The following is a 23,213-nucleotide window of genomic DNA, read 5'->3' as shown; positions in this document are numbered from 1 at the left end:
TCAGTAGCATGTGCGAGTCCATTAGCTCGGCTGCCTCCCCTGTTTGTTTTATTTTTTTGTACTTTTAATGTATGCATGCAAGTGTCTGTGTGCAAGTGTCTGCACACACTCACATGTGTATCTATCATTACAGGCCTTGGGAGGATTAGTGGAGAAAGGTGAGGCACAGCCGGAATTTTAAGAGGAAGGCGGGAGGGGCTGATTTCCTAAGCAGGCTCATTAACTGAGCTCTCCTTAACCCAAAGAGCTGTTAATTCAACGTTTCACATAACCTTATTGGGCTTGGATTAAACCAACAGCACTAAATCAAGTGATATCAAATGCACAACAACGCATGAGTGGGTTAACCTAAATCTAAGACTTATAGAAGGAATTTGGAGCCGTTTTAGGTTACTGCCTTTTAAAAGGTTTTGAAGCAACCCAACAGAGGGACAAAGTTGGTAATCCCCACACAAAGGATGATCTCAAGTTAAGACTGAGCTTTAGTGGCCAAACATGATGTGGCTCCCCCCCCCCCCCATTTGAGTCAAAGGCACCGTGGAGCAAAGGCTGTTTTTACAGCAGGAACTTGAGGGTCCTTTTAGGGTCACCCACATCTTTGTGCATGTTTCAAATATAGGAACTGCCCGTGTAGGACCTTCCTTAAGCGAGGTTTTTGTGTGGCTCAAGAAAACCTGTAGGGAGGGGGGTTCCTGCCTGATTGGCTGCTGGTCCCTGCTTACCATTCTTAAATAACCAAAAATCAGTGGCAAGAAAAGATGCCAAGAAAAATGCTCTTTCAGCAGACGTTGCCAAATAGATGTACTTCCTGTTCAGATTGTTTGTCCTCATTTCACAGACAGGATTTTCTACAATGTTTTAACCAGCTCAACATGTTGTTTGTGCACGATTCCATTGTTCACATGTCACTTTATCATTATGTTATTATGTAACAGCATGATTAATGTTTTAATTGAGTCTCCAAAATGGAATCTTTCAAAATCCATAGGATGATGTTTAATGTATTGTTACCAATAAATACAAATACCTTATTTATTTGCTCCGAGCAGCATTTTTTTAATCCTTTATTGGCTGGTCTAAAATGTGTACATTCTCCTAGTGTCCATACTGTGAGATTTCTGGGCAAGTCACACAGCAGCAGCAACTAAGCGGTTTCAGCACCTTAACCTTCTTTTCGCATATTTTCACTACTTCCACAGCAGGTTGATACAGAGGAGTGACCATGAACGTTTGGCATACCCTTCCCCAGCAGGAGACCAGAGAGGACTGCACTCCTGAGGAAAGCAGGAAGGTAAAGTCAAATATCAGGCACTCCGGGAAAGTGAGAGGAGCACAATTGCCAAGGACACCACTTGATGCAGTGTACTAATAATAGCAAGGGTGTCTTGACCTTTGTCCCAGCTGGAGTTAGTCCCCTAGTGGAGATATTTATAACCTCACACAGACACTACTTGAGAACCACACCCTTGTCTTTGTGAAAAATCAGTGAGGGTCGGATACTTTTGCTCTTGCTATGTAATTAGGAAGCTAAAATAAACACTACAAAGAAAACAGATTTGATTACTGATCCATGCTTCCAGTTTTAAGCTGTTCTGATTGAGATGATTCTGATAATGTGTCACTGTCTTTAGCATGACATAAAATGAGCATCAAAGCTCCCCAAATGTCTTTCATGTCAGATAAAAGCTGTAATCAATTGTGGCCCTCATGTAATCCCATACACATAGTTAGGAGACTGACAGTAAGGGTACAAAGTCAGAGCTGTGATCCAGACAAACGCCTGGTAGGGGTTCAGGACCCTGAAATGACTGAGCAAATAAGTTAACAGCAGACAGACAAGTAGTGAATGTTAATACTGCGCCTGGTGTCACTGTGGAGTCCTGTGCAATAGTCCGTAAGGGTTTGGATACGCATGGACACACATACACATACAATAACACACTTCTTTAGGTCTCTGTGTATTCGTGTGAGCATCTCACAGAGAAGTGTTTGCTCAGCTCTTCACCAGCGGTATTCGCAGAAAGCAGTGAGGTGGTATATGTAACCCACTGCTCTGTTTTGTAAGCAAATCATTATCATTGCTATTAATAGCACACTGCGGGTTTCTCTTCTCCACTCTACAGCTTTTTTTTCTTCTATTCCAGAAGGTACGGCTAAATACCTAGATAAAACTAAACGTAAGTAAAAACCATAGTAATAGTCGTAAGATAGTAACTTCATTTGTAAAGCCTCTCTTGCAAGATGCAGCCGTTTGCTGTGCTACACAGACGAGGATTAAAATTAAGAAAGAAAAACACTGAATAGAAATTCCACATTTGGTGCCACTAACACAGCAAAATATGTTAACAGGATTTCAAGAAAGATTGGATGTTTCGAGAGTAAAATTAAAAGAAAAACTCAAGCCTTGGTATTGCTCATAAATACAAAACAAGTTTGCTCTTCTGGTTCCACAAAATGAAACCTTTTCACTGCAAAAATGCTCAAGAATAAAAAGACAGAAAAAGGAATCGAGTGATTTTGATAAAAGACTTTTTATTCTAGGTGTAGGAAAAAAAATAGATGTTAATTCTGTCGTCAGTTTGGTTTGATATCAGAATATTTATTGAATCTTTCTGCTGCCTCTCATCATTTTTTAGGGATTGTAAAATTGTACGATTCTGGGCCAACACAGATTCTGCCCATTTGGACACCAGTGTTTTCTTTCCCTGTTAGTTTATTTCATTTTTCCCAGTGTTTATCCCTTATTTTAAACCAGGAAACCAAAGAAATTTGTATTTTAAAACAATAATTGACCTTTTCAAAGTCTTCAAGCACTTAACGACCCTATACATAGAATGTTTAAGTAGCTTAAAACTGATCTGATATCAGTACAGCAGTGTAGCTCATCTAGATAGTGGCCCGTGTTGCTGAAGGCTACTGTTGGGCCTGGATTCAACTCCACCCAAGAATATTTCCTGCATTCTTCTGCTCTGTTTCTGCTTTCCTGTCTAAGTTTTAAAAGAATATTTCTCCTTTAAGCATCAATTTGTTCAGATCACCAATGTCAAAAACTGCAACATAAAGACTGGATCTCATCAGCATAACAGCAGTCAGCTACGCAGTTCTAATGTTACTGGCTGGAATTGTGGTGGCTAAATAAAATGCAAAAGTCGTTGTCACAAACAAAACATAAAGAAACTCAAACTTTCAGAGACACCATGATCAACAAAGTCAAACACTTTGCCAAGGACAACCTTTCTGTGAGCAACAACAATGAAGCTCTTTGTTTTCATCTTACTTCTTGCAAACTTGCTTTGAAATTTTCACAACAGTCATTTAACGCCAGGAGACATACTGAATGTCAGTGGGACCTTTCTGCCTAGAGAACCTAATATTTTTTTTAATTACTTAAATTACCAAAAAAACCAAAAAACAAAGTTAAAGCCAAGCCTGTAATTGCTAAAGCTGTCTCTGTCTGGGTTGCACTTCTTTAGCTGCGTCATATTACTGTAGCTGTTTTGAAAGCTTTTGGGGAGATTTCTAATTGTAGGTTGTTACCTGGTACACACACTGGAAGCCGACTTTAAAGAGCTTGGTCGGAGTGGGGATCAAAAGGATGACTTCATCTTGCTAATGGCGGCGCTCACTGCCTCTTCTCTAATCATAATAAAAGACTGTAATTCTAGAATCCAGGGAGTTGTTACTGAAGGGGCAACACCGACTCACTTGATAAGTAATTCTACTCATTCGACAACTGCTGTTCGACTGAGAAAGAAAAGGACTTTAATACACAAGAATACTAGTCCGGCATGCAACACATAATTAAATCTCACTAATAAACTTTGAGTATGAGGAACAAAGTGCGAGCTTTTAAAGGCCAGTGGTATCACACGTAGGTAGAATGACCAAGTGTCATTTTATCTGGGATTTTGTTCCTGTCTTACTTTTGATTGGCTTAAAAAAAAGAGATGTGTCTGGCTATCGAAACCAGGGCTAAACACTGGTTATCATGGTGGCTCAGATGTTCTGCTTCCATGGTTTTTCTTTGGAAGGTCTTGTTTCTCTTTCCTCTAAACAAGTTAGGTTAATGCTCCCTATCTGGAGACTCTTGCAAAAGAGATTTTTAATCTCAAAGAGTTTCACTTCCCAGTTAATACAACAAACCCCAAAGATTATATTCAAACCAAACAACAGCTGAATTAGCAGGTCTAAGAGGCTGTGGTAGACAAAAGGAATGGACAAGTTGATAAAGACATTAAAGGCAAGGATCAGATGTGTACACTTCAGATTTACTTTATCTGTAAAACATACGTTTCACCCCACACTTAGTTTACTGTGGTTTGGTCGCTTTATGCATGGCACATATTGTCTGTATGGTCACTCAGGAGGCCTTTTTAATCTAGGTGGAATCCAAATGCTACTCTCTTACTAAAGACTCATAAAACTAACAGTCCAGTAGGCAAATTAACATCACACTCACATTTCCTGTGCAGGTTGTGATGCCAGTTAACTGACCCACGGATGTTGGATTTTAGACATCTGCCCAGTTTATTTCATAACTCATTTTTTGGCTTACAAGCCATTTGTCTTACGCAGGAGGGAAATTGAGCAATTATATAAAATCAATATCCCTCTGAAACACTGCAAACGGGTACGGTAAGTGAAGTTTACACACAGGTAAGTGTGCCACACCAATTCAGAAGCCTGCAGTTTAAAGCCGGGACTTGTGAAAAAAAAATATGGGCCCACGAATAAATACGGGCACTGACACAAACTGCAAAACACTTGAATGACTCAAGAGGAAGCAATGGTTAAAATAACCTTGAGAAACATACTCTATCACACATTTTCTGCAGGTATTCTCACAAGAACCGCCTCAACCATGACTTAAAGTGGCATCTGTGTTCGTCTGCGCCCGTTGAATACCCGTCTTCGCACTTTCAAGGCTTTGCAGCGTCTGTCAGGCAACCATCACCCAGCTAATACGTCTAATAAGAGAGAGGGAAACAATACAAAAGTCCTTGTGTCATAACCACAGAGGGATGCACTGCATTACTCTGGAAAAGACCTGTTTCACCCTGCTCCATCGAGTTCAAATAACCCCATGAGGGATCCACCATGAAGACAATAAACACGGCTACTTAGCCACCCTGAAATTGAAGTTCTTAGTGTCATTGCATGATAAGAGCCTGAATGACAGCTGACAAGGTAAGCTCATCAAAGCACTCTCCAGGTGGTGATACTAAGTGGTGTGAAAACCGGCTGTAGGCGCCTCATCAAAAACCATTCACCTGAGACCAGCAATAGCAGCTGGTGATGAGGTGTTCATGTTTTTCTGGCAGACAACGTTATTGAGACATTTTGTTCCGTTCACACACCAGCTAGCAGTCCCCTGGGATAAGGCAGGGAGGCAGGAAGCCTGCAGCAAGAGGGAGGAACCACGTCCCAGCACATGACAAGGTGATTCTGGTACACAACAACAAGCTGCTGCCGACTACCTAGCGAGGGGTTTGGGGTGGGCGGGGGGGGACTATTCCCCACCAACTTCAACCCATTTACGCAACCATATGCTACATATGACGCTGCGCTCTGGAAGGAAAAGTGAGACACACAACAACAAGAACAAGCACCATTAGCCGCCCACAGCTTGCGCTTTAGACACGCACACACACTCCATCAGACACATACACACACTCTCTCAAAGACAATTGAATGCTCACCCACGCTGACGCATGAAACAGACCAGCTCGCCACGAAAAAACACTTACATTATCACACTCTGGTTGATTCACAGGCCCTCGAGCCTACACTGTGATTAGAGTTCAGCCCTTTGACAAATGCATCATTTCACGGAGAGAAATTACTTTCCCGCACTCCTCCCATTAGCCCCATGTCTGTACAAACGTCATTCGAACCAGCGGCCGCGCCACACAGCAGACGAGCTCCGTGCAAGGAAAGGTGGAGCAGCAGGTGACAAGTGGTGAGGGTTGGAGGCTGGGTGGGGTGGTGAAACAGAGTTTGCGGGCACAGATGGAGGAATGAAACAAGCAAAAGAGGGTGTGGCTGGGCTCACCATTCTCAAACCAGATCTCGCATTCCTGAAGGCTGGAGTACGGCACCAGCTCCCCTCCTTCCCCTCCTTCCAGCGACACAAGCAGTCCTGCTTCCTCCCTGAGCGATGACCAGCTCATCAAAAAGAAAAAAAAAAGAAAAACAAGGAAAAAGAAGGAAAAGAAGGAAAATGCGTACGAGAAAATACGCCTGCAAGCGAAGCAGGGGAGGAGAAGTGCGGAGAAGCACACGAGATCTCCTTCTACCTTCCCCCCTGGTTTCCCTTCTGAAGCAATCTCCACAGGTTTCAGTGGTGATGCTGCCCGCTCACTTCAGTTGCGGTAAATGATACGGAGCCGGGCAGCTATGGCAGTGACGGGAGGAGCGAGAAGAGGAGGAGGAAAATGAGAGGGGAGGAAAAAGGGAAGGAAGAAGCAAGAACGCAGCAGTCACTGTGTCACTGGGGAAAGAGGAGGGGGGACACAAAGGTGAAACCTCTGTGATGGCAGCAACGTGAAAAGCTGACAGGTAACCAAAAGCCTTCGCCAGAAAGAAATGAAGCGAGGACAAAAAAAGAAGAAGAAGAGAGCGATACGAGCGGCACAGGGAGCCTTTCCTGTAAGCACAGATAGAGGTGAGCTCTTCAATCGCCTCCGTGACTGCATTAGCGCTTAGCGTGTTATGTATAGATGTGAGAGGCGCACACTCTCTGTACAGGAACAGGAGTCCAGGTCTCCAGCAGATGAATGGTGCAGTGCTGCTGTTGTCATAGCAACCACAGAGCAAAAGGAGGTGGAGGAGGAGGAGAAGGGTGGGTATTGAGGCAGGAAAGAAAATGGCATAAAAAAAAGAGGGAGGGAGAAAGGGAGGGTATTATTAAAGGGACACAGTTTTGTCGTTTGTGGACGGAGCTTCGGGGACATATCAGATCACAAGCGGTGAGGGAAAAAGGAGGAATGGTATTATTTGATCGTAACAAGGGTTTCAATGAAACCTACACTGTTTTCCTTTTGGACCAAGACATTCCTGCCTGTCCTTGTTTTACCCTTGAAACTCTATTTGTACAGCTGCAGCCATGTTTCATGTCCAAACTCAAGAGGCTGGAAGTTTATTGTGTACCAGCTTTGCTTTTGTCGGGCGGTTCGTTAGGCTGTAAGCATCCTGTTCTAAATGTTTTTTATTAATCTCCTCCACTCACAGTTATTTCCCTCAGGTGACAATCCTAACCCCCTTGCAAGAGTTACCAAAAGGCCCAGAAAATGTGCAACAATCACAGGTCAAACTTCACTTGCTACTGAAAAGCAGTGAATCTCAGCCTTCTTTATCTAATTCACCACCACAGCAATGACAGAGAGGACTCAGAAACTTCAAATGAGAAAACCTTTGGCTTAGCGTTTCTCAGTTATTGTTATTTTCAACTGCCCATACAGTAATGTGCAAAAGTATGAGCCACACTTCATTTATATTTTACTACTAAGTAGCCAGCATGTGTTGGGGTTTTTTGTTTTGTTTTGTTTTTAATACAAGACATTCTGTAAATTGGGACTTTTAGTTATTTAGTAGGTCTTTAAAATTTTTCTTCTTTGGACAGTGGCTGCTTTTCACTAATTTTGACCCCGCTCCTTGTGCAGTTTGGCATATTTTGGTCTTTGCGCCCCAATGGCTTAAGAATCCTGAGGTTATATTCCCATATATCATTGTGATGTTGTTTATTCTATTACTCTCGTTTTCTTCTGCTTGTTTTCTTTTTTCTTTCTCAACAGGTGATCCAGGTGATCGATATATGTATTTTTTGTCTGCTTATTTTGTTGGTTTTTGTTTTTTGCCCTTTATCCCCGTCCCTCTTCTCCGCTGTTTTTTTTTCCCCCCCTCTTTCTTTCTCCCTTTTCTTTTCCCCTGTCCCGTATCTAGCAAGTAAAAAATAAATTAAAATAAAATAAAATAAACAATAAAAGGTAAATCAAATGGACCATTACGGCAAGGCTGGGATGGTCCATTTGGTAAAGTAAATCCGTTGGGCATCTTTCTTCGCCTTTAGACAATAATTCTGATGGCAAAAGAACCAAACGGCACAGGTTTAAAAAAAAAAAAAGAATCCTGAGGCCATTTCTGAGGAGGTTTCAGTAAACAGTAAAGTGATCAGCTCAAGGGTCAAATGCAGGTCTTTGCTAGCTTTTTTTCCCTATTTCTTAAGGTCGAGACTTTCGAGTACTGCTCATCTGCTGTAGTTATTTATGCCTGTCACTTCCTTTGTCTTGGTTTTCTCAAATTATTATTCGCACATCTTGAGTTTTTTTTTTTTTTTTTTAATAAATTCAACAAACCAAATGGATACAAATGATGTGTTTTCAGTGAGAGGCTCAAAGTTAATTTGTGATCAAATTTGATTCATCCTGTGAGTTAGGTGCTTATTTATGCTTGAATCATTTACAGGCCAGTGTTAAGTGGCTTAACAACCAAACTACATTCATCTGAAAATGGTCAGGTACAAGGACTGGACTGAAAGTGACGGAAAGGCCAGCCAATATCCAAAGAAAAACTTTGAAAGAGAGAAAGCCTGGAAAACTATTGTTCGAGACTTCAATAGTTTAACTTTAAAGTATTATGAGAAGGTGTGAGGTGGCTTGAGACTGTTGCACAGTAGTTGTACTTACATGTAACCAATAAGGTTACGAAAGTGTGTAAGGAATGACAGCACCAGGAAAGATGTATAGCCTAGACTTTGTTGCTGCAAAGAGTCGTAATCAGTTAGTTATGATATTCATCACAGGAGTTTATAGACTATGCTTAAGAAGTGATATAAATCTTCTGGAAATGCATGTTGTCTTTATATTATGTGTAAACATCCTTGCAAAACGCCTGGCAGCTTCAGCCTCAGGATATAAACTATAATCTTTATTCCCACACCAGACAGTGCAGCTCTTTCAATATTATTCAGTGTTTTTATCATTCCTTCCACTTCTAGTTCGTCTTCCCTGTGGTCCTTTCCTCTATTTACCTGATATATTTATAGATGAAAGATGGATCTGAGATTTTTCACTTTAAGCCTCACCTTTCTTTTACCTTTTCTTTACATTAAAATAAGCAACACCTCAACAATCATTAATATATTATAAGTTTTCTCATTTTCAAGTGAGCTTCTTTTTTTTTTTTTTAATAACACTGTCTTTTTTGCTTTCCAATTTAAATTGCCATAATCAGAACTTAATTTACTGATTTTTTTAATGTGTGCATAAAAAAGGGCAGAAAGAACGATCAGAAGCCTGATACGCGTCTTATATCTGCCTAAATAAAAAAAGACAACAGCCAGTGGCTGCGCAGCCTAGCTATGGGTGGAAACATCTGGTGTGGTTTTATCCTATTTAAATGCATCTACCTCTTTAGCTATCTCATGGGAGCTGCAGGAAATCCCATCTGACACTGAGCAAGAAATGGAGCACAACTACTACAAATACTCAAACAATATACCACATTAAGTATTAAGCTTTTGTGACAGAACATGGTAGCACATTTTCTTTGTTTCTAGTCATTATACTGAGCTAAGTTAACTGGCTGCTAGTCATGCCGAGATCATCATCTTAGAGACCCCCGGGGACAAATATTTGATGGGCCCAACTAGCTTCCTTCTTAAATAATTAGAAATAGCATACAGGCTTATATATGAGGAATGGTTTAAAATGGAGAGTGCTGTTTTTCTTACCGGAAATTAAAAAGTAACCATCTCAACTCAAATTCACTCAAAGCTTTAAAGTATCTAACATTTGACTGAAAATGAAGCAGCCAGAGCTTTTTCATAAAAGTGTAAATCCACGGCGATTTCGGGCTGCTGCTGCAGCTTCTGGATTAGCTTGCTTGTCATCTCGCTGAACATTTTCTCAACAACTTTAATGTTAGCTGCAATATTTCCTCTACAATTCTGTCTAATAAATAAAAGAACTGTCACTTGGCAATTTCACTTGGGTCAGAGTTGCCTCCTTTTTTTTTGTTTTACTCTAAAATAATTTCTGTTTCATTTAGTTTGGAAATACTATAGCATTGATACCTAGCTGTGCGAGATTAGAGACCAAAAGCCCCAGCAGAGAAAAGGTTGGGTGTAACACGGACTGCAACTTTGTAATCTACCAATTTTTTTTTTTTATTAAAAAGAGAAAATCACATCTATACACTTGTTTTTCTTCCAGATTTTCAGATTTGATTTTCAGACCAAAGAATTCTACTTAAAAACTTGTGGGTTTGTTATGTTTCTTGCCCCTTGGGTGGGTCCCCGGGCCAGCTGCTAGCTATAGCTTAACACTCACCATACACACAGCATCTTTCTATTGCAAGTCTGAGCAAAGCCAAACATTACATTTTCATTAAAATGCAGAAAAGAACCAGAAATCTTACATTTTGGGAAATAAAAGCAGTTTCAGTTTAGAAAAATTTCTCTGGTGAATTGTGACTATAAGTATTACCCCTTCAGTTGTGCACCAGCATTCATCTGAAGAACGTAAGTAAGTGCAACGAAAGGCAGCTACAGGGACATATTGACTCCCCTCAGGAAACTTTAATGTGACATACTGTAGCACAGTGCAGAAGAACTGATGTTTGCACATAATGACACAGCACCTCATCTCTAAGACAGCCAGACTATTTGGACGGCGACTAAAATATGTCAAGTACTTCTGTTGCAGCATTTAATCCAGCCACTGCTTTTCCTGAGGGCATCATACTTAAACATTTCAATTACACCTTTCTACTCTTAACCTTCACTCCTTATTTTTCAGCTGCGACAATGGATCCGAAAATGTCACATTTTCCCTCTCGGCGGAACAAATGATTTGGTGGGTCGGCAGTGGCTGGGACAGTGGATGGAGGAAATAATGACGATAATTGAAGAACGATTTTCTCAAGGTGCAACGCTGGGTAAGGAGGCGTGGAGATTGAGACGTCCCAAATGTCAGTGTTCATTTCAAAAATTCACAGAGGATACCAGATGCAAATAAGACATGAGGCTGGCCAAGGATGGGTGGAGAGAGAGACAGAGATTGAGACGTCACACAAGAGCTGCTCATATAAAAAAATAAAAATAAAATAAAATATGTGAAACGTAAGAGAATTACAGATGGATTGTTGCATGTTCAAACATCTGTTTCTATATGATGCTGGAAGATCAGCTGGTGTTTAATCTCAGAGGCAGGTAAATTAATTAATCAGGTGAAACCTGTTATTTATTAGCTACTGTTTAATTATGCTTTTAGGGCTACAAATAACAGTTTCAATTAATCTGACATTTTCTCCAGTCTAAAGATAATGATGGTCTAGAACTACCAGATTTTTATTACTACTTCTTAGCCAACAGATTGCTGTAGGCTTTAAAATGTATCAAATAAAGCTTATTAGAAAACCTATAATTGGACAAGAACTCTACAGAAGAGAAAAGAAGTTCAAATTCCTGACCTGCCTTTCATTATCTCCAGTACTAAGCATCATAACTGCTTTAAGTTTCAGAATAAACACCTGACGGCCTGGTGGGAATTTAAAAAAATTAGTCTTCAATTATCCCATTTAAACAAACTATTTGTTAGGAAAAGAAAAGACTGAATGTTTTTGTCATGAAGAGATAAAGAGGTAAAATATCTAGAACATGTTATTCAAGACAAAAACTTTATATAATCCAATAATTTATTTCAAATACGGAGTCAGCGACAGTACATTTCTTGAATATCAGCAATTATAGTCCACCATACAGGTGATATTTAATCCCAGTCGACTGAACTTAGAAATACTTAACACAGAACAGAATATTTAAATCTCTACCCACAAATTCAAAATCAAAAATGTCAAAAATGGATGACTTCCATTTCCCTCCTGATAGCAAAATCAAAGTGAAGATCGATATTTTTAAACACAAAAACCTTCAAAATGACTGAAAGCCCCAACTTACAACTGATACAACACAAAGCTCTCCATAGAACGCACTTTACAGGACAAAGGATGTTCCAAATGGGCCTTGCACATAGGTACTTTTATATAAAGTGAACTATATGTTTGCTATATGGTCTTGTACGTCTGTTCAGAGGTTCTGGCAGAGGATATGTGAAGACACATTCACATCGTTCAATTGCTGTATCCCAACCTCACCCACACTGTGCATTTTAGGTGATGCAAGTGAATTAGATATAGAAGCAAATGCATCACACATCGCTAAGAAAACTATCCTCATGAATTGGAAATTAAAAAATGATTTATGTGCAACTCAATATAGAAATTTACTTCTAAACCACGTTAGTCTGGAGAGATATCCTTCCTCTTTGAAAAACCGATTAGGTGAATTTGATTCTCTCTGGCTTCCACTGATCAGTCCCATTTCTTAGTGGGGGTGGTCATTGTGCCTTGGAGATGGACCCAGAGGCCTTCTTGGGGCTGGATTGTAGTTTGAACTACTTCTTGAGGCCTTCCTGCAATATATTCACAGCTCAGCAGGTGGCCACGAATCGCTGTCCTAATGTTATTTTCTAATCAAATGGAACCATTTTTGTGTCATGCTTTCCACTGCTAGCCTCATCCACATTCCCCAAATACTTCAAAAAATAATAAAAAAGATTCTGCTGAGCATGACTCAGATACACCATAATCTTATTGCAGTCTGCTGTATCTCTGCAGGAAAAACCCCAACAAGGGAGCGTGTCATCTTCTTTGAATGATTCCACTGTAAAATAAATTTAAAAGAAGACAAAAAAATAAAAACAGAGATGCAGCATTTGTCAGAAGTAGCCAATTTAGCAGAGCTCAACTGTTTTAATGTGGATTCTTTAAGACCACCCACACCATGAGCTGTAAAACCTGACTAAGCAGTCCTGCACACTGTGCTTTGTTAACCCTGACCACTACTGCTGAGCATTTTCATGCCTACATCAGTGACCACTTACAAGTCAGCTAAGTGTAGTGCATTCCCACTTATTCACATATTACTCCATTATTGTGAGCACCACAGAGACAATAGATTTTAGATATACTCATATCACTCTGATAATTGAACCAAAAGTGGGTGAAAAATTAGGCTGTATAATTAAATCAAGGCTTTTCTCAGGTTTTAAGGCCAAATGCAATTTTTCCACTTTTATGCTGCAATCCATGGGGAGGCAGTAATTGTATTGATTGTAGCCATTAATTAGGGGAAAGCAGCGTAATCTGGGGAGAGATGTTGAAATAATTCCTCTTAAATGTTTCTGAGTGGAGCAGGGCCAATCAATCAGCTGGGGCGACATCTCTGGTGAGCCTGACACTTGAGTGAGGTGTTTATTAAAGCACAAATAAGCAATCAGTGATTACAGCTCATAACAATCAGCCACTAAGAGATAAGTGTGAGAATGAGCCACTCCAATTCTGAGACAACAGTGGACTAAAAATAGACAACATAAACAATGTGGACGCGAAATCTGTCAAACGCACATGAAGATGAGGGACAGATGAGCCCTGTCAGTGGTTTAATGTACTATAATTAAGTGTATTTATATCTGGTACTTGTATTTAAGCATTTACCACTACCCTGCATTTATCAGACAGCTGCAGTTACTAGTTACTTTATCAAGATTTTTTTCATGCGAAACATATCATTAAAACAAGCTCCAACCTTCAGGGCTTAAAAATGAAACCAGAGTACAGTTCTGTGAAAAAGTATTTGCCCCCCATCCTTATTTCTTTCTTTTTTTGTTTTTGTTCCATGTTTGAAATTTTAAAAAAATCTAATATTAGATGAAGATGATGCACGTAAATACAAAAGACAGTTTTTAAATGATTGTTTCAGTTATTAAGGTGTCAAACCTGGCAGTGTGTGAAAAAGTACTTGCCCCATAAATCTACACTAACAACTGGTTGTTCCACCTTTGGCAGCTGGAATTATCCTCAAGTATTTAAGCCATTCAGAGGTGGACTTATCCCACTTCATATGTGAGTGAGCTGGAGCTTTAGGGCAAAAGCTGTTGGCCGGATGTTCTCCTTAAGGATTTTCTGGTAGAGAGCCGAATTCATGGTTCCATCAGTTATAGCAAGTCGTCCAGGTCCAGAAGCAGCAAAGCAGCCCCAGATCATCACACGCTCGATTGTTGGTATGATGGTCTTTTATGAAATGCTGTTTTAATTTTATGTCCAATGTAACAGGACGTAAACCTACCAAAAATCTCAACTTTTGCTTCATGAGAATATTAACCCAAAATATTTGTGGACCATCAAGATGTTTCTTGGCAAATATGAGATGGGCCTTTGTGCTCTTTTTGCTCAGCAGTGGATTTCTCCATGGAATTCTCCCATGGATGCCATTTTTTTCCAGTAGCTTTCTTACTGTTGAATTATGAACTTTGACATTAACTGAGGCAAGTGGTGTCTGCAGGTCTTTAGACACCGTTCTGTTTTTAGTGACCTCCTGGATGAGTTGTTGACATGTTCTTGGAGTATTTTGTGAACAATGGCTTTTACCATTTTTAACTAGAGTCCTAGCCTAATTCACTTTGCTAGATACTGTAAGAAATCACTTAAATAGAACCTAATTTATCAGATCCTGCAGTAATCAGGCCTCAGCTTTAAAAAAAATGTGGTTAATCACTATTAAATTATGATTTAACAGGGGGAACAAATACTTTTTCACATAGGACCAGGTAGGTTTGGATAGCTTTGTCTCCATTTATAAGTGAAATCATAATTTTAAAACATTTTTTTAAATTTACTTTGGTTATGTTTGTGTATTAGAAATTTGTCTTATGATCTGAAACATGAAAGTGCAACAACTATGTAAAAAAAAGCCTTTTTTGCATAGTTTTTTCCACACTGGATGTGCCAAAAAATGCCGTTCCTGTAGTGGCCTCTTGAAGCTACCTTGAAAATCGAGTCAATCCCCACAGACTCCCATTTAAAATGCTCAATTTAAGGCATCAAACAATGTTTATAGCCTGTTACCTAAAAACTGTTTTGGCCTTTATGGATAATTTCTCCTTTCATAATAAATCAATGCAGATTGATTCCTTTTTTTCCATAAATAACTTCCACGAGTTAGAGACATGGCCACAGTTTATGAAAGAGAAACTGAAACAGGGAGTTGTAGGCATCACTTTCTCCAATTTAAAGTGATGTTTCGGCTGCTGAGCCTTTTAGAAGGTTTAAATGGAATTATATGGTTTGCTATTAGCTACAGATCATCCAAGAAGTTTCTGCTTCAGTCCTTAAGAGTGAAATAATAGGACTTTCATGACTTAGCGCTAATAGCAGATTTGTGTGTCTGTGTGGATCCATTATGGGTGTAGCTTTCTAACCAAGCTTGCTGGCATTTGTTGAGAATTTTAACTCAATGTTTGCCAACACTGAGTTAAAAACAGTGTGTGATGCCATGGCGGCTAAGTTTATCTTTTATAGTGTAGGGATTCAGGTACAACATAAAAACCACCAACAGAGTCTTTTTAGGCGATCGGGAGTATTGTGGTGCATTTCATTGACTCTCTATCAGATTTGGTTCTTAAGAATTTGAATGGTTTGGGCTCCTTGTCATGTTCCTTGATCCAATCATGAGCAAGTTTTGTGAGGGAGACCAAAGCCATCGAGGACTGCCAATGGTATTAGTGGTGGTTGCTGAAACCAAATATTGAGGAGACAGGTAAAACTGCTTGCTACGAACAAGCACTGAGTGGTTGCTGTAATCTAACACTCAGTGTGGCCAACCGTAGCAGTAGATGTTATCAGATATACACAGAGAAAGCACCCTAAAAGTGCTGAGATCCAACATTTTCAGCAGGTTTTAAAGATGTTACTGGTTTATAATGATAAAACAAAAATGTAGATTATTTTCTTTCCTTAAGTTGCTGCAGAATCTTTCCTATCGTTTAGTAGTTGTAGTTTAGCACACAGTGCCTTACTCATACATCAAGTGGATTACCTCTCAATGCCAAACTCTAAGTAACTCACTAAACGAACATCAATAACCTAGACCTTTCTGTGCACATTTGTTTAAAATAGATTATTCCTTAATATAGACAACTAAAAGGAAGTCATGACAATGCATGCCACTTAGCAAGACAAGGTTTCATGACATAACACTACATTGTAACAAGATTAGTCCTGCATGTCGGTGGTTTCTATGTTGTTCAGTGTATCAGCTAATCTTTCCATCTCATAAGTACCTTGATACTTTTTGACCAATACGGTGAAGAATTGTGGCATTACTTCCAAGTCCACAGAAAACCAGTAGTGATTACATGAAAAACTGACTACGCAGTGCCTGTTTGCATCTCTTCGTACTCCAAAAATCTGTCTAAGAAGTTCCCCTTCAAGAGTCTTCAAGCAGGCAGAGGGGATTCAATCAGAAAGTCAATGATTCTCTGAAAAGGTCAGAAATTTCATTGCTATTTTACAAGGTTGAATAACTCAAGTCTTCACAAACATCACAATTCTGCCCCCCTAGGGCCAATCAGGAGCTACAAACGAGGGCAGATAGAAGCTGTGACTGGGGGAGACCACCGGGGGGGATCAAAGCGCTTTAGCCCTTTAGACCTACTGCTGTTTGCTCTCTAACGCACTCCCTTCTCTCACCTCTGCAATATGTGGCACGGGAGGGGTTCAAGGCCCGTGACGGTAACACCGCACACAAGCTCAGTACCGTCAAGCTGTGGAGGAAGTGGTGCTGCGTTGAATTAATTAAAGGGCGACAAAGCTGGGTAGACTGAGCTCAAATACAGTCTGCTGGTGGATGACACTTGAGAGCAGACACAGGTCTTTGAGGGCTTGAAGGACAATGGGCACTTGAGGGCTTTTGTGCATGCTGTCATTTCACTGACAGGCCGTTTTGGTCCTATAAGTGCTGTAAAGTCATACTGACATGTGATTTGAAGAACAACCACTGGACATACCATATATAAGCCCTTTTTAATGCAAAAACCTTTATCTGGATTAAAGCAATTATATATTTTTTCAGTGACTTCACTATTTAAATAGACACCACCTTATAACAGACAATAAGAGATATGACACAAATCCATACAGATAAGCACAGGCTAATCCTAGTGAAAGTTACAACACATGTTCACTTAAGGTGACAAGTGTAGTGAAGTGAGTCAATTATGAAACATAATCCATATAAAAAATCTGTTTAAAAAGCATCACTAAGTTTGAAAATCCCCAAACACACAACAAGCAGCACCTGACTGGTGTAATACATCAAGCCAAATGATGACATGTGTGAGAACACTGCAAAGAGACCTCTCCCTACGTCAGCCACAAAATAAGAATAGTACAAATGAGACAGCGCCGTGCATCATTAATCAAGCTATTCTTGGCTGTCATGAAAACAACACATACACAAACACTCTCTCTCTCTCTCACACACACACATTCATATTTACAGATTCGTATGATGTCCTAAAAACTAGCTGCGACTCACGCAGATGAAAGAAGCCTTTTAGAAGCAGGCCGAATCAGCCACAAAACATCAAATACAAGAAAAGCACACAAAATGCTCCTCAAACAGCAGAACAGTGAGGGAGGAGGTGGGGAGAAGAGTGTGATTTGGCCAGATTGTTCTGAAATGTAATTCTCGAGAAAAAAAAAAAAAGAAAGAAAAAGAAACCTCTGCTCCATCCGTCCACACACAGTCCTCTACAGCAGTGTGGCACACCCAGTTAAAATGGGAGAAAATGATGTGGTTATGTGATGTGCGTTTCCCCTTTAAAACCCACAGTTTGGATGACCCTGGAGAGATCATAAATCATTCTGTATGATGTAAAAATCACAGCTCCCCCCGGCATACCAGAAACGGTTAATGATCTGAAGTAGCTGGGAGATTGGTGCACCCTAGTGGTGACTACTGAGTCGAGCTTTAAACTCATCCACACCCACTCTGCTTCTGTGTGGAGGCTGCACAGATACTGGGTGAAGCTGCGCTGTCAATATTTCAATTCTCATTTTGAAAGCACAAGTAGAGCAGTAACCTTTGATGCCCAGACCGTCTTGTGTACCAAAACCACTGCTTCTCCCCATTGCAATAGTAGAGGGAACACAACACAGACTCATAAAGCAGTTGATGAGGAGACAGAGGAGAGGCAATTTTCCACATTTTCTGAATGTCAGTGATGACTGTGGAAGGAAACGATTAGTGGTAGGAGGTAAAATGCAATAAAGGACGCCTGAGCCAACCGCAGCTCGCAGTCCATCATCTGTTCTTGACACTGTCAATTAGGTAGGACTTTGGCGATTACAACAATTGGAAATTACAGTGTTTGCCAGAAACCCGAGCTCAGCTCCACTTGGTTTCTACTCAGAATTAGGGGGCAAGTAATACAGTAAATGATTACTGCTTATCAGCAAGCATCGGGGTGAAACATTGCTTAGTCTTGTAAAATCAGTTTTAACTCAGTATGCATGCTTTTGTGATTAAGCTGCCTACAGTGGTACAGTGAAGAGCTAAGGGAGGCTGTGTTAGTACACCGAGTCTATGGGGGAGGACAGCCACAGGCAAATTTAAACCAGATTTAGCCCACGTCTCTGTTGGCTGTGGCTTTCTTCCTGAACTCTGGTTTAAAAAAAAAAAAAAAATGACAACAACTTCAAATCCTGCACTCTGAGTGATTCCTCTATCACCTGCAGCATCCTTACCTGTGAGCTTCTTCATTGGCTGCAGCCTGACACTGATGGTCTGATGGGTGAGCAGCGGGGAGGAGGGCAGAGAGCGTGACACGCCCTCCATTATGCGAATATGCTGCATGCCCTCAGTCATTGAAAGCGGGGGCACGGCGTAGTCTCCTTCAAAGGCACAGTCGCTGTCTATGCTGCCACCTGCAGGATGGGAGGGAGAAACAGCATAGTATGAGATATTTTTCTGGGCTTTAAATAAAGCACTGTGTTATAATATTCATGGTATAACTGCAGACTCAATAGCAAAGGAAGAGAAGATGAGAGAGCAAATTATCCTATGGTTACTGCGTGATCTTCCCAAATGGCTCCACTCTGGATTTGTACATGCATTATTAATTGGACACCTTTCACACACAACAGCTACATTTTGCTAATAGTCTAGGTCTCAAGCCATTTCAACACATGAACTTAGACAATGGAGAATGAAGTCAGAAAATCCTCCATATGGTTTAGGCGAGGGTGCTGCCCGGATAGAGAGCACTGGAGGCGCGACACGTGGCACCCACTTACTTGCTCTGAATTCTCCTGACAGTTACCTGTGGCCTAACATAGGCACTACTGAACACTACACAGACTTTATACTAGGTACCTGACAGATTAGAGACACTTCAAGGACAGATACGACTGCTCAGGACATTTCCACACTGAAGCGCATTTCTGTCAAGTAAAGTCTGGAAAAGTTCACGGCTGTGTTGCAAGTGTGAAATAGGCAGTCCACAAAATTCAAGTCAACGATTCTGCTCATCAAATTCCTTTATAGACACTGGAAGACTGAAACAATCTGAAAATCACCACATTTATCAATATTTTTGCTTCATAACTAATCATAGAAGCCAAATTTGTGCAAATCATCAGAACATGTCAGCCTGTAAAAAAGTGAGGAAGCTCAAGTCATGATTCTACAAGATCAAGAAAAATAGAATTTAAAAACAATGGTTAATTCTATTGTTTTGGCTGCAGTGTGAAAAGCATTTGCCTAAAATAGGCAGACTGCAAACCTCTGACAGAAGCTGCGGGGGCACAAGGTTGGTTTTGATATGATACCCATGAAAAGTTTGATATAAATAGATATTAAAAGTCTTCCAATAGGCCTGATTCCCTGTCTTAGATTATATAATTCTTATACGGTCAAGAACTTAAATACGTTATGGCACCGTTAGAGGTACAACAGCTATTGGGGCAGTACTCTCTGTAAGTAACTGTCCCAATACCTCTAGCAATTTGTACTATAATGTTATGGTACATGTACATTCTAGTTTTACTCTCATTATTGATTTCATATCTGCACCTAAGGTCAATGTAAAAATTAATGTAATAAACAAACATTCAAAATGTAAAGATCAAAATAAAACATCAACATTTTATCTAAAACAAAGAACTCAAAGGTGTCCTCTTATTAAATATAATTTTAAATGCCCTTATTCTCATTGCATGCTCAGGTTTAGCCAAAAAAAAAAAAAAATCCCAAAAACATGTTTCAGCTTACAAATCTTGATCAGGATGTTAAACAGAGATTGTGACAAATTTGGATCTATTCTATTTGTCTTCCAGTAACTGAGCGTATCCCTCTTTCCATGTAAAGAGGTGCCAAAACAACGGAGTTTTAACCAAAGGAATTTATGAATTTCTGGATTTATAAATCACCTGACACTAAATATCTTGGTTTAAATGGCTGACTTAGATTTTACTGCAGTTTTATAAACTCAGTTTCTATTTTGGTATTTCTTCATATTATCTGTGATTTGTGCTATTGTGTGCAGTTTATGCACATTTGATTTAAATTTGATAAAAATTGTTAGCTTTGTGTTAAAACCCTTTTGGGCTCTTTATAGTCCACTCTCATCCAAGGTGGATATTTATCATTAGTGGTACTCCACAAGTGGAAGTCTGCTATTAAAGGACCACCACTAGGAAAGGTCCAGTGGTTTCATGAAATATGTTTATACTCCTTTATAAAGTCTTATATGCCAGAACACATTGGATTTTCTTTAGAATAAAGATGACCACACCATTAGAAGCAAAAAAAAATGTAATTATAGTTAAAGAGAGTGCCTTTCAGTTGGAGTTTAAATGTATCCCTTCCAAAAGCACCTCAAATAAAACCAATCTAAACGGAGGAAGCACTTTTTTCAGCTAACATTTTACCCAGTATTCTTGCGCATGTGTCACATTACCGCACCTTAAACATTTAAACAAATGCTGCAAATACGTACCATTTCATTAGGGACACAAGAATCTTTGTGCAAAAGGCATATATAGTTACTCTTGTTTCCAACATTCATGTCAACTCTACCTGTTAGGACTGAAATGCCCCTATTTCTTAGAGTGTAGGCTGACAGGTATAGCTGAATATAATGGATTGCAAGGATCAGAATATATACACTATTAAAGCGCTTAGTTGGACTTCTTTATTCTGTTTCTTTTCCTGTTTGTTCACCTGCTGTAGAAACCGTATCACCCTCTGACAGAGGATAGGACCTCAGCCTGGTCGTTCAATCCTGCAATCAGTGCAATACTGATATTGAGTGCAACATCACTGGCGTGACCCAGCAGAGAGCAGCCCTGCAGGCAACACGTGCAGTTTACATCACTGCCTCAAAAGGCAGCCGGCCTGACCTCTGTCAGCCCCGCAGTAACACAATACCCAACAATTTTTATATAATCAAGGATTTTCTAACCATTTGAAATGTTTAAACAAGAAAAGAGCACAGTCATGACCACAAGAGAGCATTTTATTTACGAAAAAAGCCTCTCACAATGAGCGGTAATTACAGAGCCAGTATAAACAACCACTTACCATCACTCATACCCCCCCTTTTCCTCTTTTGCTCTAAAAACCACAAATTATGACAACTTTGGTTTTATTTTTTTATTTCACACGCACTCATCAGCCAGCTGTCTGTAAACATCCATTTTGTGAATCAGTTCTAGCTCAGACTGCCCATTTCCCAGCAGACTGAGCTGTAAAACCAACTGGTCAAGGAACAGGTTCGCACCAGATAGCAGCCGCAACGGTGAGACAAAAAGCCATTATCAGACACCGGTCCCTGAGGAAGCCTATATGATGGCTAGGAAGGGGGCAAATTGGCTGCTGTAATGTAAATACATCAGTATTGAAACAATTGCACTCATAGAAGAAATGCCAAACACACTCCGACACACACATCAATCCCTCTGTGGCTCTGGAGTCAGTCCATCCATTCACTTGGGAATGTCACTGTGAGAGTGAAAAACAACAGCCAGAGCAGCGGTTGCATTCCCCGGCATGGAAATTCTCCACATGTATGCAGACACTGGTGTGAATATAAAATAGCTAACTTGGTATTCTGATAGCAGTTGCCAGCAGTCAGGATCAGGCTTGGTTTTAATGCTTTGAAATATTGAACAAAAATAAACAATTACCGGTAAGCTACTCTCAATCAATTACCCGCTAAATAAATTAACAAGTTTGTGGCCGTTCATGTTAAATTAATCAGGACAAATACAAAAGAATGTGCTTTATTTATTTATTTGCCTTTTTAGGTATAAAATAGCTGCATTTACATCCAAGACACCTTCATTTTAGTCATTTTAGACTTTTTCAAAGAGCTAAAAGGTTCCTTTCATACTGTAGGTTGTGTGAGTGTCCATCACACTGTAAAGAGCTGTGAAAATTATGCCAATTAGGCCGCTGGCATGTGAAAAAGTGACAAGTTATTTTTGCAGCAACTATACTGTCAGCCTATCCTTATTCCTGTAGAATCATATAATGCAGCTGTGTCAAAGCCACTGGCAAGTCTAAGTTACGCACAAGGTGTTCTTTGGTGAAGCACAAAGTTATGGAACAGGGACATGCAGATATCATGCCAACCACAATACTGCAAACCATCTCTTCGTAAACACAAACTTAGCAAGATGAATACAGTGAATAAAAAACAAGAAAGTCCAAACGGGATGCAAACAATGGTCTCCTGCCTTATAAACCCGTCATACCGCTGCTTCCTCTCCCTCCTTTGAAAACAGACAGTGTAGGTCTCTGAAAACAGACAAGGCGTCAACGCACCAGCGCTAATAGACGTGTGTAATGGCATCTGACAAAAAGACATAATGCGATGCCCTGGGAGGAGAACTCATCAGTTCATCTGACATATGATTTCTTCTGTGACTTCACTGGTGATAAAAAAAAGAAAGAAAAAGAAACTAAAGTGCAATACATGCATAGTACTGCACACTCCACACCCAAACGTCTGAAGCTTTCAGTCAGTACTACTGAAAACACTCACCGATCTAGTTCATAAGCCAAGAGCATAGAACAGGGGTAGGGACTTCCAGGCCTTGAGAGCCGGTGTCCTGCAGGTTTTAGATGTGTCCTTGACCCAACACAGCTGATTTAAATGGCTAAATTACCTCCTCAACATGTCTTGAAGTTCTCCAGAGGCCTGGTAATGAACTAATCATTTGATTCAGGCGTGCTGACCCAGGGTGAGATCTAAAACCTGCAGTACACCGACTCTCGAGGCCTGGAGTTCCATACCCCATAGAAGATGAGA

At 40.1% G+C, this 23,213-nt stretch overlaps 1 protein-coding gene across 12 annotated transcripts in view; it reads right to left on the bottom strand.

Annotated features, from left to right (window-relative positions):
• Window positions 1–23,213, bottom strand: part of tanc2b (tetratricopeptide repeat, ankyrin repeat and coiled-coil containing 2b) — a 167,549-nt gene that overhangs the window by 60,132 nt on the left and 84,204 nt on the right. For 11 of the 12 annotated variants that reach the window (XM_063482665.1, XM_063482666.1, XM_063482667.1 and 8 more), the window contains one exon: window positions 18,646–18,825. In XM_063482665.1, coding sequence (XP_063338735.1) covers window positions 18,646–18,825 — 180 coding nt within the window. Of the gene's footprint in view, window positions 1–6,052; window positions 6,075–18,645; window positions 18,826–23,213 lie in introns of those variants that run through there. The other variant, XM_063482671.1, reaches the window with a different exon arrangement.

Source organism: Pelmatolapia mariae, linkage group LG8 (assembly GCF_036321145.2).
Source record: "Pelmatolapia mariae isolate MD_Pm_ZW linkage group LG8, Pm_UMD_F_2, whole genome shotgun sequence".
NCBI lineage: Eukaryota > Metazoa > Chordata > Actinopteri > Cichliformes > Cichlidae > Pelmatolapia > Pelmatolapia mariae.
This window is presented reverse-complemented; position numbering and strand designations above follow the sequence as displayed.